Here is a 24,234-nt window from a genome sequence, read left to right as displayed (position 1 = left end):
CATCATTATTTTATGATAGAGCGGCTGCTGTCATGGACTCATGAATGCACACAGGAGAGCGACTCCCGAGGTCAAGATTTTCACTAAATCGTATGCTTTCAGAACACTAGAATATACAGCATGAGTCTTAATAATCATGTTGATAAAAGATCACTATCTGCTGCCCTTCTATGAACAAGAACAAGCATTTTTCAAATGTACTCCTTTTGTGACTAAACTGAATTCCCTTTTTTCCTGTGTTTTCTGTCTTTAAACTAGAAAACAAATACTAAATGTACTCACAACAGTCTTGTTCATCGGAGTCATCCTCACAGTCGTTGTCTCCATCGCATAACCACGAGCGCCGGATGCATTTCCCATTATCACAGTGAAAGTCTAATGGTGAGCATGTGGGCAATACTGAAGAAATGGAGGAAAGTAAAACCAATTAACCAGTTAAACATAAGACAAATAACTTCAACTTTGACATTTTGAATGATAAATAAATCTGGTTAATAATAATAATAATAATAATTATTATTAAAAATAGTAGTGTCGTAATTATTTGATAAACATATAATACACAAAACAGTATAATGAACAGTGTATTCCTTGTACTGCACATTGTGGCTAAAATAGTTTATATATCATAACTCCTATGCATTCAGAAAGCAGTATACATGCTATCCCAGTGTTTTTATTGTTTACTAAAACTAAAACTATTAAAAAAATTGCAATACAACTCAAATAAAATATAAATATTATACAAAAGATTTAAACTAAACTTTTTTTTTTACAAAAATCAGTTACCTGAAATAGAATAAGTTAAAGTTCATGTACTAAAATTATAAAAATAAAATTAAAATTAAAATTGAAACTGAAAATATAAAAAGCCATTTCAATCTAAATATTAATAAAAACTATAAGAGTTTATAAATAATACTATAATTACACCATTATGCTGCTACTACTACTATAAATAATACTAATAGCACAGTCCAAGTCTCTTTCTCTTCCTCTGAATGCAGGTGGATGTGGAGTTACTGCAATTGGCAAATTACCAGATCTGTACCTGCTTCGGTTATTCAGTGTGTGCTTTTATTCCACATCAACAAACATGTTTTGTTTCTCTAATCAAATTTGATCTAATTTCTAGCAGACCTCCAACACCTCATACAATGTATAGCCGAATAAAAATGTCAATTTTTTTTTTTTTTTTATAAACTGAAGTGAGAAATATTAGCCAATATTAGGCAGCTGGAATATACTTAAGAATATACTTAAATGCAAATTATTGTAATGTTTTAACTTGATTGCATGCTAACTGCAATTAAATGAAAATGTGTTAGTTTAAGCATATATTAAATGCAATTAACTGAACTTTAGTGCTTTTTATGACCCAACTATGTAGGACTTTGTGCAATTTGATAATGACTTCTATTGCATTTAAATAAAAACAGCCAGCAAGGTATTTTTTTAATGAAACGTATAAGAGAATGTAATCTATGTGAACCGATTTAAGTGCATACAGTGTGTATTTAATGGTGTCTGTCTGTGGGTGTACGCATATGTGAGACACTGGACCACAAAACCAGTCATGAGGGTAAATTCTTCAAAACAGAGTTCAACTCATCTGGAAGCTGAATAAATAAGTTTTCCATTGATGTATGGTTTGTTAGGATAGGGCAATATTTGGCCGATATACAACTATTTGAAAATCTGGAATCTGAGGGTGCAAAATAATCTAAATATTGAGAAAATCGCCTTTAAAGTTGTTCAAATGAAGTTCTTAGCAATGCATATGGTAGGAAATTCTCTAAATATCTTCATGGAACATGATCTTTACTTAATATCCTAATGATTTTTGGCATAAAAGAAAAATGGATAATTTTGACCCATATAATGTATTTTTGGCTATTTCTACAAATATACCCCAGCGACTTAAGACTGGTTTTGTGGTCCAGGGTCACATATATGTATAAAATAAGCAGTATAGAGTCTATGTATATGCTTATATTGAAGTGTTATATTGTGCATGTCTGTGTGTGTCTTCAGTGTTGCTGCTCATTAGGAATCTATGGTAGCTCAAAGGAAGAATCCCCTCCTGAGTCTTTGTGTTTTCAGGCTACGGCAGAGTTTGCCTGACCGCAGCATTGAGAACAGGTCATTGTCAGGGTGGTGACAGTCCTTAATGATCTTCCTGGTGCTTGTTCTGCACCTCCTGGAGAAAAAGTGTCTTCTGTATGGCCCTGTAAAGGTGGATATGCTCAGCTGAGCACAGCAGGGTCATACAGTGCCGTCAGGTGCCGTTTGTGAGGCAAAAAAGATGTTTTCAATTGTGCTGCTGTAGTCGGAGGCATCCTGAATCTCCTGATACACAGCCAGGAAATTCCTGAGCGAGCCCCATTTTTCCACAGTGTGAATGCAGATGAACAATACATTGAGAAGAGCGCTTACTTGTACTGAATGTGCACTTGTAGTGTACTTCAAATGATAACAATATATACATATTAAAAAAAGGTTTTTGCAGATTACATATTATTGAACTAAAATGCAACAAACATGAAAGTGTCTCTCCTTAAGTCGCTTACGTACACTTTTAAAAATGGCACTTTGTAATAATGTCAATTTAAGTTTAAATTTAAGTTTTAAAATACATTCTCAATGTATTTTAAAAGTACTGAATTGCAACTATTACAAATGTGCAATTTCAAATGAGTTTTTTTAAATAAATGACAAGTTTTAATAGAAATGTCATTATTAAGTATATAGTAGTTTACTATAAATGCTTGTCAGTACATTCAGCAGTACTTATAGCCATATTTCAAATACAATAGAAGTATGAAATGTACTGAAATCTTAAGAAAAAACCCGCTAAATGTATTAAGCAATACATTTAAACTATAATACATTTTAATTTAAATTAACATGCAAATAAGCATCCAAAACATTGTATTTTTTACTTGATTACAAAACGTATAGTATTTTTTGTTTGATTTTATTTTACTTTTTTTACAGTACACTAAAGTGTCTAAGTATGCTCAAATGTTTTTTCACAGGAATTGTATAAACATGCTGGACAAAGCTGCACTGCAACTGAATTATGTAGGTCAGTTAGTCCGACTTCACCCAAAAAAATGACAATTTCAGTCAGGCTAAAGCATTTACATGACACTTTATGAAGACAAACAATGGTTTTAGTCTAACTGAAATCGACTTTTAAAGTGCATCTAAATGCACTTTGTGATGTACAATCAATTTTCAATTGATTGTAGATAAATTCTCACTTCATCCAGCGCTCTTTTTGTTCTCTAAAAAAAGAAAAATCATGTTACTATTTTATTGAGTGTGAAACCACTAACCACCGAATGTTTCAAATCTCAAAGCATTTTGCGAACCCCGGAAAATGCATTTGAAGTGTGCTCAATATTACAACAACTGAACAAAGGATGCATATAAATGTACACTACCATTCAAAATAACTTTTGTAGAGAAGGGTTTCAACAGAGGACTGAATAACGATTTTACTGTCTTAGAACAAATACATGTATAATTTCCCAATTTCAAAAAATGAACACTTAAGACTGGTTTTGTGGTCCAGGGTCACATATGATGTAAATGCATTCTCATGAAGGAGTGTTTTAAGAGACTCACTGCAGCCGTCTTCATCGCTGTGATCTCCGCAGTCATTGTCACCATCGCACTGCCACTGCGCCGGGATGCATGTGCACTCGCCGAACGCACTGACCGCACACGTGAAGTGATTTCTTCCACATGAGCATTCGGCAGCACCTAAAACACCTACAAAACACACGTAAACATAAGTCAGCTATTACAAGTTTTCTGAAATGCTGTGTTTCAATATGCAAATTAAATGTTTTGTAGGTCACACATATTATTAGGTGGCCTTAACTACTATGTACTTGCATCAAAAAATAAGTACAATGCACTTATTTTGGTCATATTGTATTGCAAAAACACTTTGCTGCTGTTGAGGTGGGATACAGGTAAGGTTAGGGGCAGGTTTGGTGGTATGGGTAGCTTTAAGGGTGGGTTAAGGTGTAAGGGATGGGTCAACAGTGTAATTATAAATGTAATTACAGAAATTTATTACATAATGTAATTACATGCAGGTTTTTTTAATATAACTACAATGTAAAAACATGCATGTACACAATAAGTGCATTGTATCAAGTGATGAATTTAAATGTAAGTACATAGTAGTTAAGGACGCCTAATATAATGCGAGACCGTTTTGTCTAATATGGCCTAATTTGCATACATTTCCAAAACTTGAACGGAATGAAAAATTTAATTTCATTGCAATTGACATGCAATTAAGTGTTCAAAACATTATACTTTCTCTTTGCTATATTTAATTATTTGACTTTTTAAAAAGTACTTTTTTTTTTGCATTGTAAGTTTTCTAAAATGTTCATTAAATATGCAAATTATACATTTTGTTGAACAAACATGCACTAATCTGCAAAAAATTCCAGAATAGAAATCTAAACATTGCATAAAGCCAGGCTCAAGATTGACGTTTCATTTTGCTGACAGAGTTAAAGGTTTTGTGTTTTTGAGAATAAAACGTTGATATGTGAACAAATCTCTCAGTAAAAACCTTCAGAATATATGGGAATAAAACTGAAATTTGGTGCATTTAAGTGCTGCTGAAGTGAAGCAAAAAAATGATTTGGAGAAAATGGCTCTTAAAAATATGTATTGTTATTAAACTCTACAGACCGAAAGCGAGAAAGTGCCTGTCTCTCATTTCCTAGCTGTCAGTCTGGGATCTGAAGTTCAAGAAACAGTCACTAGCCACAAACAGCAGATTATTATACGCTTCTAATGACTGATCGCATGTTTCTATCAAGAGAAATGCAAAGAATGTTTGTGAGAATCACCACTGGCTTACGTTCCCAAAATCACACGGGGCAAATTATTAAACGAATAGATGATCCTTGACAAGATAAACACATTAAACTCAATACTAGCTCATCCAGCTTGTTCCAACCAAAATTACTTCTCACCACTAACTAGTGTTAAAAAATGTCAACCCCTGCAATTTCTTCTGAACTCAATAATTCAAGGAAGCGGAAAAGTCTATTAATAACTATTCCAGCCCACAGTATGGCCTTCATCATGTATGTTGCATGAAAACGACTTAATGTACTTGGCTTAACTTCAGATCATTTGCATCTATTTGTTCCTCTCATATCATGAGCAGCTCTGGACAGGATTGAAGAGAGTGACCGAATGAAAAGTGTTGGCGCTCAGCATCACATGGTTTTGTGCTCCTTTTTGGCAAGCTGGAATAATTATAGCCCTTCTCTTGTGGACGATCAAGTTATATATGCCATGTTTAGTCACTAAATGGAGCAAGATGCTCATCTTGTATGAGTCAAAAACACTGTTAGCCTTAATATCATTGAAACAGAGCAAACAATGATACGTAATAGACATTCATTATAAATGGTCCAAAAACATATCCGGGCACTTTTTTGGCATATTTTAGCAGAAGCAGGCTTTAAAAATACATTTATTAGGTTTTATTAGTCACAAGACAATAAAGATAAACAAAAGCACAACATAAGCTAACTAAAATTGCTGGACAGACCTGTAGAAATGTCATTTTTCGTGACGCAGACTTGTACCAAAATGTACCAAAAGTTTAAAGTAAAAAAAAAAACTAATTATAAAACATTTAAATGTATTGATTTAGAAATGTAAGTGTATTTAGCAGATGCTTTTATCCTAACATTGCATTTATCAGCATTACGACAGGCCAGCACTGTTCGAAATTTAGACAAAACACAACAAATCAGTTTAAATGCAATGAAGTTAATACTTAAAGTATGCCTTAACTGCCCAAATATATTTTGAGGATATTGTTTTTCAGATATATTGTAATTAATTTTGAATAATTAAGAAATTCCATGCTTTTTAATTCATTCATTACACTATTGCTTTGCTTCAATAGGTTTTTAAAATGTTTTTTTCATAAACTAACAATTCTGTGCTTAATCAAGGCAAGCAATATATGCCGATGTTGTCCACATCCACCAATCTAGAGTCATCGTATTGCAGTAATAATTATGGTTTAAAGTATATTCTACATTCTAAAAATAAATGGTTCAACAAAAATAAATAAAAACTAAAGATTAAAAAATTAAAACAACAGTTTTAACTTTTCAGTTATGACAACTTTAACGAAATTGTTAAACGAAATAACTAATGAGTTAAAGAAAATTAATTTGTAGCAAAAACAAACGTTTAAGTTTTATTTAAATCACTATTTCTGTGAAATACGGGATAATTTTTACACCTATTGGTACATTACTTAATCGCGCTCATATTTGCTTTTGTAATAAATTTGTTATTGATGGCCAGTCGTCATGTGTATATGATTTGCCTTAAGCGTAATCATAATTTTTTCCCTAAAAATGAACATTATTTTGAAAAAATTCACATACCCATTTAAGAAATAATCAGTATCGGTAAAACTGACAAAAATGATTGGTATCGTATCGGATTAAAAAGGTTTGGCATTATTCATCCCTATTAATTACTCAAAACAATTTAGTTGTTCCAACACGCTTGCAATACGAATACGGATCCACCGATACTAAATTTCTCCACTGATAATGACTGCCGATTATTTAGAATGATATCGGTTGATACCGATATTTTAATAATTTGGTTTTCTTAAAAGAGAAATGAAATCTCTCCCAGCTAAAGCTATAAAAAACAGAGAGCCCTCTCATTTGTTCCATTACTATAATATTAGAGGTTAAAATTAGAACAGAGCCCAAACTGTAATATTCAACTGCTATTTAATTTATGATATATTAAAATCACACTAAAATAATAACTGAAATGTTCAACTCAATTGCACATAATCTTGACAGTAAACAAGTGCCCTCTAGTAATTATTTTTATAGTTAACTAACGAACTGTGAACACTGGTTAACTTTGCCGAGGTAAATGCAATGTTAAGTGACACTTCATTCACAGGCTGTTTTATTAGCGTCTTTCCGTGGTTGAGCAATTATATGAGACATAATACATTTCAGTAAGTTGTGTATCTCTCAACATACCTTCTGATGTTCATTCATGTTTATTTCACGCTAGAACTTGCCTTCAATCTGCAATCGGAGATCATACTAAATGCGTTTGTACGCATGAAAGCAGAACCGTGCGATGCAGATTAAGACACCGATTGGCATGACTAGCATTGATGGAGATTTTGGGTTTATCCACATTATGTTATGTTAGAGTTTAGCATGCAGTAGCGCCGTCGTAAATTGGTGAAGGTGGCATATAAATGAGGATGCCAGGGTGGAAACAGAAAGGAATCAAGTTGTGCTAAAGGTGAACCCACATCTTCATCTCCTAAAGTAATTTACTAATTTCTGCTCAAAGCAGATAAATACGGCAAAGCTTTAGTGACCAATTAAGTCCGATCACTTACACAATAAAAGAGCATCAGATTTGTCTGTACTTGAATTATCCCAAACATAATTTTTTCATTTTCCAGCTTTCCATCTCCATTCCACCCTTCCATTTTCTGAAAACCCCTCACATCTGGAATCTCTCCTCTTCCCCCCGTGGCTACGCTTGCTCTCCGTTACAGACATTGGCAACAAAAAAATGCCAATACCTCACTTTGTGTGCATGTGCAACTGCCGTTCTCTCTAATTTCTATCCCGTGAAATTACCCCTCAACCACAAAGATATATCAACATGTCTTTCCAGAAAGCTGTCAGGCTTTCGAGCTTAACCCCTCCAACGCAGAATGAAGACGCAGCTGTGGCCGTATCGAAGGGAGCCGCTCTTTCAGCAGCGAAAGAAAGGATTTACATCTAAAAAGTCCTTCAAGACTTATGAAAGGTTTGCTTACAAGAGCTCAGCAGTGCTTAGAGTTGGTTATCGGATATAGTCATCGCTTTATAAATGGAACAGAGTTTAATCACTGAATTTTTTTTAGATTTCGCTCATTTCAAGAGAGCAACAATGTCAATGAACGTTATGCAAAGTGACTGGATGCTAGGGCTGAGAGATTTAAAAAAAAAAAAAAAAAAAAAAAATCGAATTGCGTTTTTTTTTTTTTTTTACCAATATTGCGATTGCGTTTTAATATGCAATTATTTTTTAAAGCTCTTTATGTTCTGTATTATTCAACAAAGACAGGCAATAAATCATTGTATAGTATGACCAACACAATATTAGATTAAACATAAAATGTTCTGTAGGCCAGGCCTGTGTGTTACGATGAAATTAGGTGATGCATGAATTGATATGAATTAAATTTTTTTGACATTTTTATGAATGATTTGTTCCAGCCTTGTAAGCATGTAGGCTAATAATTATTATTGTTATGTGACAGTGTAATCACAGCCTCTGCGGTTGAAAAAAAATGTGTTTCATTCATACCATGATATATCGCATATTATCGCAAATGCAATTAATCGTTCAGCCCTACTGCATGCTGGTTTAAATATAACTGAACAAGTGGGGAAAAGGTTCAAGTTGTAAAAACAAGGATTTTTGCTGTTAAATAAAACCATAAAAAGGCATTTTCTTTAGTTGGGGGGGGGGGGGGGGGGTCACACACACACACACACACGTATTTATAGTTGTATTTCACTTCATGTTTATTTTAGCTAGTCAAGGTAACATTTATTTTTTGCTGTTTAGATTAAGTTGGAGCACTAAAAAACAAACGTAATTATATAAAAACTATGAATATTTAAGAATAAAATTATAATAAATTACAAAAATGCAACAAAATTACTAAAACTAGAAAATTTTCAAATAAATTCAAAACTTTCCAAATTTACTAAATTATTAACTATTATAACAGAATATAAAAGTAGCAGCATCAAACTAAATTAGTGTAGTGAATCAAGATTGGCCTTCAAATAAGCCGTGACATGGCAAAGTACTGGTGAACTAGGAGCTATTATTTGATAAATAACTAATTAAGTTGATGATATCTTGACTAATCTGGAAAAAAAAGCCAACTGGATAGGCTTCAGGATCCCGAGACCCAACATTGGACATGTGTTTTGGAGAATGGATGGAAAAAGCCAAATGTTTTCATTCAGATAAATGTGCAAATAGAAGAATGAGAAACAAATATAAACCAGTGACAAGATAAAGAAAACAAAAGCACAGTTTCTTTATTTCATTTATTTATTTAGACTTAATTAAATGAAACTTCCCCTTTTGACTGAACTGAGAAGGATATGCACAATGTTTTTTAAATGTTTGGGAAAAGATAACCTGAACGGCTTTGGGCTCACTACGTTTAAAATATCTGCTTTTCAACTGTAACATAAGCCCTTTTTTAAAGACCCTAGAGAAAAATGGAAAGAGACATTTGTCTGCGATTTAAAACAAGGGTATCCTATTGCAGATGCCAAGTGTGGCTTTGAATGATGGAGGTACAGTAAAGGGGAAATGATTATGATGTATTTAGAGAGTTAAAAAAAAGGACTGGAAAAGAAAAAGTGAGGGCTTGTCATTGAGTGTCGGTTCTTTTCCATCACAGTCAGCCATTTTTAATGAACTTGGCTGTTGTAGCCTGCATTTGAGGCAGGGCTGAGAGTCAGTGGGCTGAAGGAATGGGACGGGGAAGTTTAACGGTGGCATGAACATAAAAAGAGAGAGAAAAGAAGTTCAACCGCAGCATTAGCAGCCTCGACTCAAACATCACAACCACAGTTTGAATCTGAACCATACAGATCTGAATGAAAGTTATTGCAAAAAAAAAGATGTTAAGGTGAATAAATGATTGGAGAAGTCCAGCATACATCATTAGAGAGACGTCTGATGCATTATGGACATTACATGGTTAATAAATAAATATGCATGGATGAATAATTCACAACAAGAAAAAAAAAATAGATTTCTTCAACCCTCAGGTCGTCCAAAACAGATGAGTTTGCTTCTTCATCAGATTTGGAGAAATGTAGCATTGCATCACTTGCTCACCAATGAATCCTCTGCAGTGAATGGGTGCCGTCAGAATGAGAGTCCAAACAGCTGATAAAAACATCACAATAATCCACAAGTAACCCACACCGCTCCTGTCTATCAATGAATGGCTATTATAGTGAAAAGCTGCGTGTTTGTAAGAAATCAAGGTTTTTAACATGTTTTTAACATCCATAACTCATAATATATAGTTAAAAACATCTTAAATGATGGATTTGTTTCTGACAAACACGCAGCTTTTGGCTTCACAAGACATTAATTGATGGACTGGAGTGGTGTGGATTATTGTGATGTTTTTATCAGCTGTTTGGACTCTTATTCTGACGGCACCCATTCACTGCAGAGCATCCATTGCTGAGCAAGTGATGCAAAGCTACATTTCTCCAAATCTGATGAAGAAACAAACCCATGTACATCTTGGATAACCTGAGAGTGATACATTCTCCAGCATATGCACTTTACATGTTTTTGTACAAATGTGTGCATTTGATCCTAGCTGATAAAAGTGATCAAATCTTTTTAATGTGCTTCATTTGCTTCTCTAACTTTAATTACTGCTGTATTTGTGCCAAATAAGCAATCTGCTGGTGTGTTCAGACATAACAGACATTTGCTTACAAAAAGACTGTCATACTGTGAAGTCTTATCTGTTCACACAAAACCACAGAATTTTTGGCAGATGGAGAGAAACTGTCATTGTTCTTGCAAAAAGATTTCTTCAATATCACACCAAACCCCTCACAGGAATGGCCTCTTTTGCAAAATAGTCTGTTTTGGCTGCTTTGGAACGGCACTATAGAAAAGAAATTGGACTAAAATTCACAGCAGTCAATAGTGACTCCGATTCAGTCTCAGTTTGGAAGAGGAATCGGTAATCTTGGATCATTGTACAGTCGGCTGAGGTGATGTGTAACTTGTGTAAAACCACAATGAGCAAGGGTAAAAATTTCAAACATTTGCATTAATTTATGCAAAATTAGTAGTGCCATCATTAAGGGAGACTTGGGTAAGCAGAGCCACATAAGTTGCCCTCCAGGCAAGGGTAAAGGAGACGATTAAAATTAGACTAATATGATTAATTGCTAATTTCTGACTCTATTAACTAATAAGAATGTAGGAAACATACACCGTAAAAAGTTGTATATAAAACAAAGATAACTGTTTTGTTATAATAAACTCAGTCTTCAAAAATTGCCATTTATTTAAATGTGCAGATTCTTTGTAATTGTGTGAAATTTACTAGCGATTTCTGAGTGAAAATTAATTCTACATTATTGTTTTTGTGTAGGATCATAAAAATGACTTCAAATATGATGTTAATGCAATAATTCACTGACATTTCAAAATATGTTGCTGTAAATGGTTCACATTTTTGCAAATATATCCATGTTCAAGAGGCTCAAAAGGTTGAATATTTAAAATGTAGTAAACATTTTGGTTTCTCATTTTTAGAAACAATAAATTTATAGATAACATCTAATTTTTAGATGAAAACTAAAGTATGTAGAGCGTGTGTGTGTGGGGGGGGGGCGTTTTGATTAGCATTTTAATGAGTTAAGTATTTGATCCCCTATCAATCAGCAAGATTTCTGGCTCAGGTGTCTTTTATACAGGTAAAGAGCTGAGATTAGGAGTGCTCTCTTAAAGAGAGTCTCAGCTTGTTACCTGTATAAAAGACATCTGTCCACAGAAGCAATCAATCAATCAGATTCCAGACTCTTCACCATGGCCAAGACCAAAGAGCTGTCCAAGGATGTCAGGGACAAGATTGTAGACCTACACAAGGCTGGAGAAGGTGAGAAGGTGACAACAGTTGGTGCGATTATTCGCAAATGGAAGAAACGCAAAATGACTGTCAATCTCCCTCGGACTGGGGCTCCATGCAAGATCTCACCTCGTGGAGTTTCAATGATCATGAGAACAGTGAGGAATCAGCCCAGAACTACACGGGAGGATCTTGTCAATGATCTCAAGGCAGCTGGGATCCTGCAGCACCCGCAAGGTCTCCCTGCTCAAGAAAACACATGTACAGGCCCGTCTGAAGTTTGCCAATGATTCAGAGGAGAACTGGGTGAAAGTGTTGTGTTGAGATGAGACCAAAATCAAGCTCTTTGGCATCAACTCAACTCGCCATGTTTGGAGGAGAAGGAATGCTACCTATGACCCCAAGAACACCATCCCCACCGTCAAACATGGAGGTGGAAACATTATGCTTTGGGGGTGTTGTTGCAGGACCACTGCACCGCATCAAAGGGATGATGGACGGGGCCATGTACTGTCAGGGCCAGGGCATTGAAGCCAGCCAGGGCATTGAAAATGGGTCATGGATGGGTATTCCAGCATGACAATGACCCAAAACACACAGCCAAGGCAACAAAGGAGTGGCTCAAGAAAAAGCAGATTAAGGTCCTGGAGTGGCCTAGCCAGTTTCCCATAGAAAATCTGTGGAGGGAGCTGAAGATTCGAGTTGCCAAACGTCAGCCACGAAACCTTAATGATTTGGAGAGGATCTGGAAAGAGGAGTGGGACAAAATCCCTCCTGAGATGTGTGCAAACCTGGTGGCCAACTACAAGAAACGTCTGCACTGTAAAAAGTGATAAGTTGACAACTTATTTTTTTAATTATTATTCACTTAATCATTTTAAGGCAAGGGGTTTCCTCAATTTTTTTTAAGTTAAGTCAACTTATCACTTTTTACAGTCTGACCTCTGTGATTGCCAACAAGGGTTTTGCCACCAAGTACTAAGTCATGTTTTGCGAAGGGGTCAAATACTTATTTCACTCATTAAAATGCAAATCAATTGGTAACTTTTAAATTTTGTTTTTCTGGATTTTTTGTTGTTATTCTGTCTCTCACTGTTCAAATAAACCTACCATTAAAATTATAGACTGATAATTTCTTTGTCTGTGGGCATACGTACAAAATCAGTAGGGGATAAAAAATATTTTTTCCCCCACTGTATTTTAATTATTTAAATGAATATTTATCCAATAGTTACCATTTTGAAAATAATAATAAGAAATGTTTCATGTAGTAATTCATGGCTAATCTTTAGCCCCAAAAAATAAAATTACAACACTCAAACTGGCAATTTGCTGACTCACACAAAGTGTGTGTGTTTAGGTCTGGATAAAGCATGTTCGGACATAACACGCACTTAAACCAAGTAGAAAATTTACTTTTCTAAAATAAAACACTTTAATAACACTACTACCATGTGCTTATTTCAGTCTCAGCCAACAGTATACAAAAGGAATTTCTAAATATAAGTATTAATATAATAATATTCATATATAGTGGTCACACAGCTGGCATGTTATCCAAATCCCCCATATAGTACTACAAATAACCATGCTTCACATTACAATAGATTTGACTATATTCATTACCCTGAATGGTTGCATTTTAGTCTTTTTGATTACGTTTGTGTGTTTGCTTTGAATAGGTGATCTCCAGACAACTCTACAACATGTACTTCACAAATAATACTGCATATACCGATCATTGAGAAAAATAATCCTGCAATTGAATATCATCTGCATGTCAGTTGCTTTTCTCTTCCTCATCTGAACCTTCTTTAATAACGCTCAGTGTGTGTCACATTTCTCTAATGTTCTTGCTATGAGAGAGAGCGAGAGAGAGAGAGAGATCAAACTGGATCTAAGCAGATGTAATGACTAAACAATTCCAGCACTGAAATGATTTGTCTTCAGGCTTAAGTAGCTTGTCTGGATAACCTACAATCTCGTGTAGCCAAACTTGACTATTGGCATGAAGTCTGGTTCACTTTGCAGCTTATTCTGGCACGAGACGGACGGTCTGACTGATTCAAAGCAACCAACCGTAGTTTGTTTTGATTCTAGCAAGCAGTTTATGGGTGTGTTTTACTGAAATAAAGCCAATAAAATACCAACATAGAGAAAACACACAGCTTTACATACAACACTGAAGGAATGAGCTGAAATGAACATTAAATTTGCAGATATAACAAAATACACTATTCTGCTCATGGACAGTATCATACCAAGTATCTCTGAATATGTTTATGTAAATAGGATGAATATGTAGCGTAGTGTAGAGTTTTGACAGAAATTTCAGAATTTGATTTTGATGCACAAGTTTTTTTATTTAATTTGAATCCAATGTCAATTCGATACAATACTGATTTATTTGGATACCTTTCAAGGAAAGTGCATGTCAATTCTTCTCAAGGTAAAAAAACCCCAAAAAAACTCAACTAAAGCCAAAAAAAATATACAGAGAACCCTGTCAGCTTTACTAAAATATTAATGGTTAAAATGAACAATAACAAACCATCAATAGCAAGATAAGAAAAATCGAAGAAATGCAATGAATTATTTTAAAAAAAAAGCAATATAGTGCACGTATCTATCAAAATGCTCCTCTAGTTATTTTTTCCTAGCTGACTATCGAGTTCACAGACATTGAATGCTTTTCAGAGGTAAACGTATTGCGCCATATTGTTTACAAGGTGTTTTATTGACATCTTTTAATACATTAAGCTATTACATGTGGCATTATATATTTCTGCAAGTTGTACAGTTTTTTTAACACCTTTTGATGTTCATTCATGTTTATTTCATGATACATTAAAGAGCATCAAAACCACACATATTGTTTGAATTTCATAGTAAAATTGACAATTTTGAGATTTTGTTTTATATCAAAAGACAGACAGCACAAAGATTATTTTGATTATTGGATAACAGGCGATACAAAATAATGTTTCGTGAATTCACGTTTCAACAAAAAAACGGCATAAACTTTTTTTTTTCATAAACGGCATAACAAAAAAAAATATATATATATCGATCCTGAGATTCAGTTCATCAGAGGGAAAAGCGATTACAATCAGAAATCAGTATAGTAAATGCCAGCCCAAAGTTTTGCTGTCACAAATCTTGAATTAGTTTTGGTTGCCACATATTTGCATACGTTTGTGTATGTAGCCTGTTTTGATTTGCTAACATTTGTCAATTTAATTGTCAATTAGTCCATTTTACTGTGTGCACCACTTTACATTGCCACAACTTTCCATTTAAAATGCTTCATCATTTCAAGCCCACTGCTAAGAACTATTGTATAGTCCTGGTTTCTCAGCTGAGGTTTCATTTGTCTTCATTCGTCAGCAGGGAGGAATTCACCTTGAGAAGTGTAAGACGATAGCTAAACTGACAAAGAAGGTCAGAGAGTTAGAGATGCACATACAGAAGTTAAGATGAATGAGATTCAAAGGTTTTGATGTGTCGGATGAAAGGAAAACAAGATTTGTCTGTTCCTCCACACAAAGATACCATACATACATTTCTTTGAAAAATCACAGATAGGCTCAAGCAGACATCTAGCATGCCTGTTTCTAATGCCTCATCTAACTGCACTCGCCAACATCCTGTCCTTAAGGAAGCAGCAGCAGTGTTTTCTTCAAGGGTCACTTGTTTCCTTGTGGTCATGGCTCATCTCACAGAGACACTTTTGTTTCAGTTGAACTACGGCTCATCTCTCTGCTCTGATAGGTTGGAACTGTGAAGAAATCTATCCTCCCTTCCATCCGCCGCTGTTATTTGCATCCAAAAATCTTTACATTTGCTTGATTACCAACTTTAAAGTAACAAAATGATAGGGCAGAAGTTACACAGAGCCAAACACATGAGTGGCAGATCTGTTACTAGCAAAGTATAAAACAAAGCATCCTCTCCAATGATCAATAATTTAAGGAAAATGGTTTAAAAGCTATAATTGTTTATCATATTTGAGCAATAAAGTACAGTAAGTGCTACATTTTCACCATGCATGGGTTGCTACAGACATCCACAAAAAAAAGAATAGATGGCTGCAAAGTAAATAAATATATAATTTAAAATAAAATAAGTTACATACAGCAAAACAGGCATTTATAACTCAAAAGATAATATAATTGCTTCTAACTTGTTACCAATATGGGCACTGTCACCATATTTAAATGCTATTGTATTAGCATGGTGCCAATGATACAAAGTTTTATATCAATACCTTCTTATATCTTACATTTAATCATCTTATCAATTTATACATTTCCTAGAAATTGCCTTATAATCTTAACACCATGCTTGAATGTTTGTGCTACATGAATACACAACAGCCTTTCAACATACAGGCATATTATCAATTAATAAAGATTTATTTTTGTAAGGCTTCATGCACAATGCTATGTTTCATGACACTGGGCTGTTTTTAATGAAGCCACATCTGCAATGGGGAAAAAATGATATGGATTCTCTTGTGGACATGTCACCTGAAAATTGCAGCAAAATGTACCTGTATTTCAGGTTTTGCAGAAATGTAGCCACTTGTATATATGTGTCTCTTTGCTATTTTCCTTAACATTATCAACCAAATTCAATTTAAACCAAGCGCTGAGAAGCCTTTCCCATACCAGCCCAGCAGGACATCAGAGCACGCTGTGTGAAAGCTTCTGTCTTCATCAAAAGACACAGATGAACAATGCTGCCTGCTATGGGTGTGCTCCGAACAATTCCTGTTGCTCTGCCTCGCTCAATACATCCACCATGTTCAGCATCAGCATTACCTCCAGCACTGAATCAGCCTTGTGAAAGACAAACAACTTAAAAGAAATAAAAGACAGAGAATGAAGCTGGACACATGTCTGAGTTCTCAGGACCCTGAATGACCTTATTATATGAATCTTTTCCATTTTCTGTGCATCGCTCCCAGCAATGCCCACGCTAATTTGACAAGTTATTCAACTTAAAACCTATAGATTAGTTTGTCAAAATGTTAGAGTACAATAAAAGGAGTAGCTGTCACAAGTCAATTTGACTTCATTCAAAGACTACGAGGTATTTTTGTGTGAGGATCACTGCAACAGAAAGTATTTTATGGCACACTTTAAACAGCATAAAAAAATACCAGAAAGATAAAGTGACGTTTTAGGATGCAAGCATGTAGTCATGGTCCTAGAAATAGTAGTAAACACAATGGCAGACTGGATTAATTCAGCCACATATGTTTGATACTGACTCCAAAGAAGAGGAAGAGCGAATTACACAGGGTCGTCTAAAAGTCCATATATCAGAATGAAAATGCCTCTACAACGTCAGACACGTAATGTAATCAATATCCTTAACCTCTGGCTTGACTACATTCTACAAGATGGCGCCGCTGTGTTCGGACGCCGTTAGGTTCGCTCCACTGAGAATTTGCTTCTACCTTCCTTTTTACTTAGTTTTACTTTCTCTTTTTACACATCTCACGTCGGCACTGATCACCTACAACATAGAAACACTTTTGGACATTGGAAACCGCTACACCAACCTGTTTCAGGACACTTTATCCACGAATCCTGCGTGGCCTCTGGAGATTCTTCGGAACGCGGAGATAAACAACACCCCCCCGAGGCGACGGATCAAGAAACACCGCGGGAAGCGCGCTGGAATTCGAGTCAGACTCAGGAAAAGGGCTCACAGTCCTCCTCTCCCAAGCATTCTCCTCGCTAATGTCCAATCCTTGGAGAATAAGATGGACGATCTTAGAGCCAGGATTAGTTTCCAACGGGACATTAGGGACTGTAACATCCTTTGTTTGTCAGAAACGTGGCTTTCGTCCTCGGTCCCGGACACTGCTGTAATGCCGAGTGATAACTTCTCTGTCTTTCGGACGGACAGAACAGCAGAGGCCGGTAAATCCAGGGGTGGAGGAGTATGTTTCATGATCAACAAGAAATGGTGTGACCCCAGGAATATCTCCATTCTGTCGCGTTCCTGCTCGCCTCATCTGGAACATCTTTCCATTATCTGCCGCCCATTTTATCTGCCCCGGGAGTTTTCATCGATCATTGTTACTGCTGTGTACATTCCACCACAGGCGGACACTGGCTTGGCTTTGTCTAAACTTCACGATGTGCTCAGCGGCCACATTAACAAACATCCTGACGCTGCCTTCATCATCGCGGGGGACTTTAACAAAGCCAACCTCAAGCAGGTCATGCCGAACTTTTATCAACATGTATCCTGTCCAACTAGAGGACCAAACACACTGGATCATTGCTACACTCAGTTCAAGGATGCCTACAAAGCCCGCTCACTACCGGCTTTTGGCAAATCGGACCATGCCGCCATCTTTCTAACACCGAGATACAAACAAAGGCTCGTTCAGGAACCTCCGGTGCAGAGAGTAGTGACGCGCTGGTCCTCCCACTCAGAGACTATGCTGCAGGCGGCGCTTGATGACGTCGACTGGGACATGTTCCGGGCGAGTTCTTCTGACGTCAGCGAGTTCACGGATGTAGCATTAAGCTTCGTAAACACGCTAACCGAGCAAGCTACAGAAACAATAACTATAAGGACATTCTCCAATCAGAAACCGTGGGTGGACAGAACAATCCGTGCCGCGGTTAACACACGCACCGCCGCTTACAATGAGGCTCTTCTGTCTGGGAATACGAGCGAGTACAAAGCATCGTGCTATGCTCTCCGACGCGCAGTAAGAGCCGCCAAACACAGATACAGAGAGAGAATTGAGTCTCATTTCCAGCTCAACGACTCTCGACGGATGTGGCAGGGACTGAGGACCATCTGTGACTTCGGAAACAAATCCTCCGCGGAGGTGAGAGCAGATCCGTTGCTGGCCGACGAGTTAAACATCTTCTACGGCCGCTTCGATGGCAACGGCGGTGGCGCGTTTCTGCCGACCAGCGCGTCTGGAAGCAACAGGCAGAGCAGCGATGATCCTGTAATCACCGTGTCAGAGGATGAGGTTCGGAGGGCGCTAAAGAGAGTGAACGTCAGGAAAGCAGCCGGACCTGATGGGATAACCGGCCGTGTTCTGAGGTCCTGCGCCGATCAGCTCGCTGGTTTGTTCACTTCTATCTTTAATGAGTCCCTTGCTACCGCCGTGGTTCCCACCTCGTTCAAAAAATCCATCATTATCCCTGTGCCAAAGAACAATAAACCCTCTTGCCTGAATGACTATCGCCCAGTTGCCCTCACATCTATAGTCATGAAGGTTTTTGAGAGACTTGTAAAGAGCCACATTTGCTCCTCCATCCCTGATACTCTGGACCCTCTTCAGTTTGCCTATCGCCCAAACAGATCCACGGACGATGCCATTTCTCACGTTCTCCACTCTTCCCTCACACACTTGGATAGCAACAATGGAAATTATGTAAGGCTGCTATTCATTGACTATAGCTCAGCTTTCAACACTATAGTCCCCATCAAGCTGGCATCTAAACTCACAGACCTCGGCCTAAACTCCTCACTCTGTGACTGGATTCAAGACTTCCTCACCGGCAGACCTCAAGTGGTGAAAGTTGGCCAGTTCACCTCAAACTCCATCACTCTGAACATAGGAGCCCCACAGGGCTGTGTCCTGAGTCCCCTGCTCTACTCTCTCTACACGCATGACTGCGTGTCCTCTCACAGCTCCACATCCATTGTCAAATTCGCTGATGATACTGTGGTTCTGGGCCTCATCTCCAACAACGATGAGACCGCATACTTGGACGAGGTAGAGAGACTCACATCATGGTGCCAGGACAACTGTCTCTCTCTGAATGTGAGCAAAACTAAAGAGCTGATCATGGACTTCAGGAAGAGACAGCAGCAGCCCTACACTCCTCTTATGATCAGTGGGACCCCTGTGGAGAGGGTGAGTAGCTTCAAGTACCTCGGTGTAAACATCTCCGAGAACCTGACTTGGACTACACACATCCAATCACAGGTTAAGAAAGCCAGGCAAAGACTGTACCATCTGCGACAGCTGAGGAAATTCAGGGTCTCACCAGCAATCCTGAAAACTTTCTATTCAGGGACCATAGAAAGTGTATTGACTCAGTGCGGTATGGAAACAGCTCCAATCAGGACTGCAAAGCACTACAGAGAGTTGTGCGCTTAGCTGAGCGCATCTCAGGGTCTGCTCTCCCCTCTCTGCAGGACATCTACCTCAAACGCTGCAAAAATAGAGCTGTCAAAATAATCAAGGACTCAAATCACCCTGGTAACCATCTATTCACTTTGCTTCCATCTGGTAAGTGCTTCCGTAGCCTGATGGCAAAAACTGAGAGACTTAGGAGGAGCTTCTTCCCCCAGGCCATCAGGCTCCTAAACTCTAACTCTGTGTCATAACATCACTCGACTCCATGTAAATATCACCATATCAATAAGCTATTCATAATTTTTCTCTACCTCATATTGCTGCTATTATATACCCTGTACAACTTTTTTGCACATTATTTTGCACATTCCTCTTAGTACTATTTAAGTCAACAACATACTGACCTGCACATTTATATTTATATTTTTTATCTATCTTTTTATTTTATTCTTTTATTTTATTTTATTTTATTTATTTTTTTCTACTTTTCTTCTCTTAATATTTGTATACTTTATAATTGCACTGTCCTTGGAGCGGACCTGACCTACATTTCACTGCTGGTTATACTCTGTATAATTGTGTATGTGACAAATAAAACTCTTGAAAATTATCAAACAGCTATTAACATTTTTCTAATGTCACACAAACCATCTCAGACAGATCAACATCCTTGGGTAGAAACGCCTGCTAATGATATGAAAAGCCCAGATCACAAGTGGATTGGATAGGTTACATCTTCGTGACTCCAGAAAACAGGGTCTGTTTCAATCCACGTTTCTGATTCACTGCAGTTTTGAGGAGAAAACGCTCAGCAATGGTGTCAACTGATGAATTTGAACATGGTTTGTCTTTAAGCATATTAAATACACCAGACAGACATGTAAACAGCATTAAAAACTTGATTTTCACTACAGGGGGTGGTGAAAAGCAGCTTTCTCTCTGTGGAGTTCCCACAATATTTCAAATGCATTTTAAGCATTTCTAGCATCATCTGTAGCATAAAGCATAGGCTCCCGCTAGGCCAGGCCTAAGAGTCATTGCCATTGTCCTCCATTAATGGGACACTATATCTTTTCTTTCCACCTAAAGCGTCTTTCTCATTTTCTCTCAGTGCACAATAGAAGAGGGACATGTGGCCAAATTAAACATTTTTGGGTGTTAGCTGGGGTTCAGTGAATTTGGAGAAACTTTCGATGGAGTATATTCTAAGGTGCAGGGCTTTCATTATACAGCATTTCTAACTAATACTGGGGGGGGTACCACTTTTACTGTAACTCACAAAATGAGTTTAATGTCTTAGACGATGAAGATAGAACAATCATTAATTGTGCATTTTCAACACTGGATAGTCGACACTGCGATTGACCACACAGGCGTCCTGCAAATCCTTCGGGCTACTTTATAGAGCCTGCCATTATATATTTTTATATAATATATGTTTATACATCAATAAAGGTTTGCACCTTTGTAACAGTTCTTTGTGTGAAAAGCAGGATCATATATCCATTGTGAATAAGATCATAAAACAACGAATCAGACGCAGAAGATAACAAGACATACAAAAAGACGCTGATAATCAAGTAAGCTACAGACCATGATAAGAACAAAAGGGGTGTAAACCCATAAAAAAGACTGTGTAAAATTGGTTAATATTTTGTCTTGGGAAATATATGTAAACATCTGTTATGTGAAAGAGCTTATTCAGAACAGTACAAAAAAAAATGCAATGTGTGCATCTAAAGCACAATTACATGGTTTCATTTGGCCTCTGCTCTTTACATGGAAAAGTCACATTCGTGTTCATGTGAGACACAAAATTCAACTGCTGGCTGAAAACACTAGATTGTGGAATCAACCAACCAATAGTGTTTTATTAAACAGATTGACACATTTTTCATCCTGAGAGAGAGAGAGAGAGAGAGAGAGAGAGAGAGAGAGAGAGAGAGAGAGAGAGAGAGAGAGAGACAGAGAGACAGAGAGACAGAGAGACAGAGAGACAGAGAGAGAGAGAGTTTTAAATAGCCCAAATTATCAGCTGTTCGTATGGTGATGGCATTTGCTCAGAAAAGTATCTGTCATAAGAATTCCTTCAACAAGGACATGCATGCTTTTAATAGAGTGCATGTAGCCAAGACTAAAGATGACAAATTAAAGCTTTTTTTAATTTTTCCAGTTTAAAAGGAAATCTAATGTATTTTTAGGTAAGAGCTTGATGCTCTGTGAAAACGGTCAGTCACGGATTTCTCTTCAAGCTTCATGACGCTTCCAGATCAACATGCTCCATCAATATTTTCACCAAATCTTTTACATTCTCAATTCATTCTCTGCGAGTTTACTCATCTCACTTTATTCCTCTCACAATATTCTTGCAATATCAATATTTGCACTTGCAAACAGCAAAGATTAACGCAATAAACAATACAAATACACTTTATGTATTTGATCTCACTTTATTTACGATTTTTGGTGCAGTGAGCAAATTAAACCATAAAAATAACTTGCCTTTAGTTAACAATGTTTAATTAGCCTGATGAATATTCATTTTGCTCTTGGTGTGAACACCATTTGTCTGTGATTCTTCCTCACTTGATTATTGTGAAAGGATCTTTCTCTGTGAAAATGTTTATATTTATTGTAATGTGTTTTACAACTCCCCGTGTCCCACAGCGGGATAACTGATCAAAAATCCCAAGATGAACAAGCTTTATTATAAAGAGAGCATTCTGCATACAATCTATTCACTCCTGGAGAATAGTTTTGGTTTAAAAGGACCAGTTTCAGGAGTGACAACCACTTTTAAATCTCAATTTATTGATGCGTAACAGCACTAATATAATTCAGAAATGATTCTCAGCTCATTTCAAATGTATAGCCTCCATAAAGCATATGACACAAAAATATTTGCATCTGAATTATATTACATTAATACCCACAATTACAATATTGAGGGAAATAAACTATATATTTTTTTAAATCATGCCACTCTATGCATCTACTATGTATATTTTTGACAATGTCTGGTGGTTATAGCACCACAATTTCTAAAATACTACCACCACTACCGCTAGGATTAAGCAAATATAAAAATATTAAAATTACTTAAATCAAATATACTGTACTAATACTATTATAACACTTCACTGTAAAATAAACTTCAGTATAAAAAAATACAATAATAAAAATACATTTTATTTTACACTACAACTGTAAATTTACAAAACTAATATTTATGGCTTGATTTCTTCATTTTCAAACAGTACACTAAACTTTTATTTTGAATAGTGAACTTTTATTTTCAGATCATGAGCTGCTCACGTGTAAACGACCACAGTGCCACGCTTCACTCTGAAACATGCAGCGCAATTTGATATTCACAATTCCAGTTTAATTCTGATTAACCGCGGAGCCCTACAAAGTCGCTATCTATCTGTCTGGTGTAAAATAAATCACAATCAGACAGACTGTAATAATCTAAAACAAATCTAAATAAAAAAGTGATTAACTGCAATGTTGTACACAAAATTCTATTAGCATCTAATATTGATGAACGCATATTTCATGCAAAGTGACCGCTTAAAAAAATTTAAAAAAATAAAAAAAGAATTGAAAAGAGCAGTTTTCTATTAGTTATCAAGTAAAACTCACTACTCGCTTATTCCGGAGTGAAGCAGATTCCTGGGGACCTTTTGATTTTGTCAGCCTTGATGAGTGAACCCACAGCTTTTCCCACAAGCCTTTACTAGGCAGGGTTTGTCCCACAATGCTCAGCAGGGGTGCGAGGGGCCCAACAAAAGCACCATAGGCAGAATGAGCTGCAGTTAAAAGTAGAAGAGAGTTGTGAAACTCACACTTTCTTATCCCTCTTTTCAGCGTCCCTCCATCCCCCACCTTGGAGAAAACCTGAGCCACAGAAAAGGGGTAAAAGGAGGAAGCAAAAAGAAAGAGGCTGATTGATTGAAAGCTGTAGGTAGGAAATGCTTGAATCTCATACCAAAACACTAACAAAGCCAGTTCGCCACAGGACTCAAAAACAGCTTAGCACCGCTGAAAGGTTTTTCACTCAAACATACGCACAAAAAAAAAAATCTAGGAGTGATGATGAATCAACAATGTACAATTTACCGTAACTACTATGCGATCTCAAAACGGTGCACTCACACATATACCATGAATCACTAAACAAGTGTTATAAAGCCAGTGCTACTTCTCATGAAAATGTAACCGCATTTCAAAAGACATTTAACCGCCGTGAACGGATTCGGTTTCATGTTAGCATGATGAAATCAGAAAAGTGACACCAAGATTACACAAAACCTTTGTGTTCATGTTTCCCGTCAGCATGAAACAGTGGCTATTAAAG

General features: G+C 36.6%; 1 protein-coding gene across 1 annotated transcript in view; it reads right to left on the bottom strand.

Annotated features, from left to right (window-relative positions):
- LOC306882017 (low-density lipoprotein receptor-related protein 4-like) overlaps positions 1–24,234 on the bottom strand; it is a 96,573-nt gene that overhangs the window by 47,382 nt on the left and 24,957 nt on the right. The window contains exons 2-3 of the mRNA XM_079436444.1: positions 3,634–3,780; positions 283–399 (exon numbers count right to left, since the gene is read on the bottom strand). Coding sequence (XP_079292570.1) covers positions 283–399; positions 3,634–3,780 — 264 coding nt within the window. The remainder of the gene's footprint in view (positions 1–282; positions 400–3,633; positions 3,781–24,234) is intronic.

Source organism: Barbus barbus (assembly GCF_936440315.1).
Source record: "Barbus barbus genome assembly, chromosome: 2".
NCBI classification, from domain to species: Eukaryota; Metazoa; Chordata; class Actinopteri; order Cypriniformes; family Cyprinidae; genus Barbus; species Barbus barbus.
The sequence above is the reverse complement of the archived record's forward strand: the minus strand, read 5'-3'. Positions and strand labels throughout refer to the sequence as shown.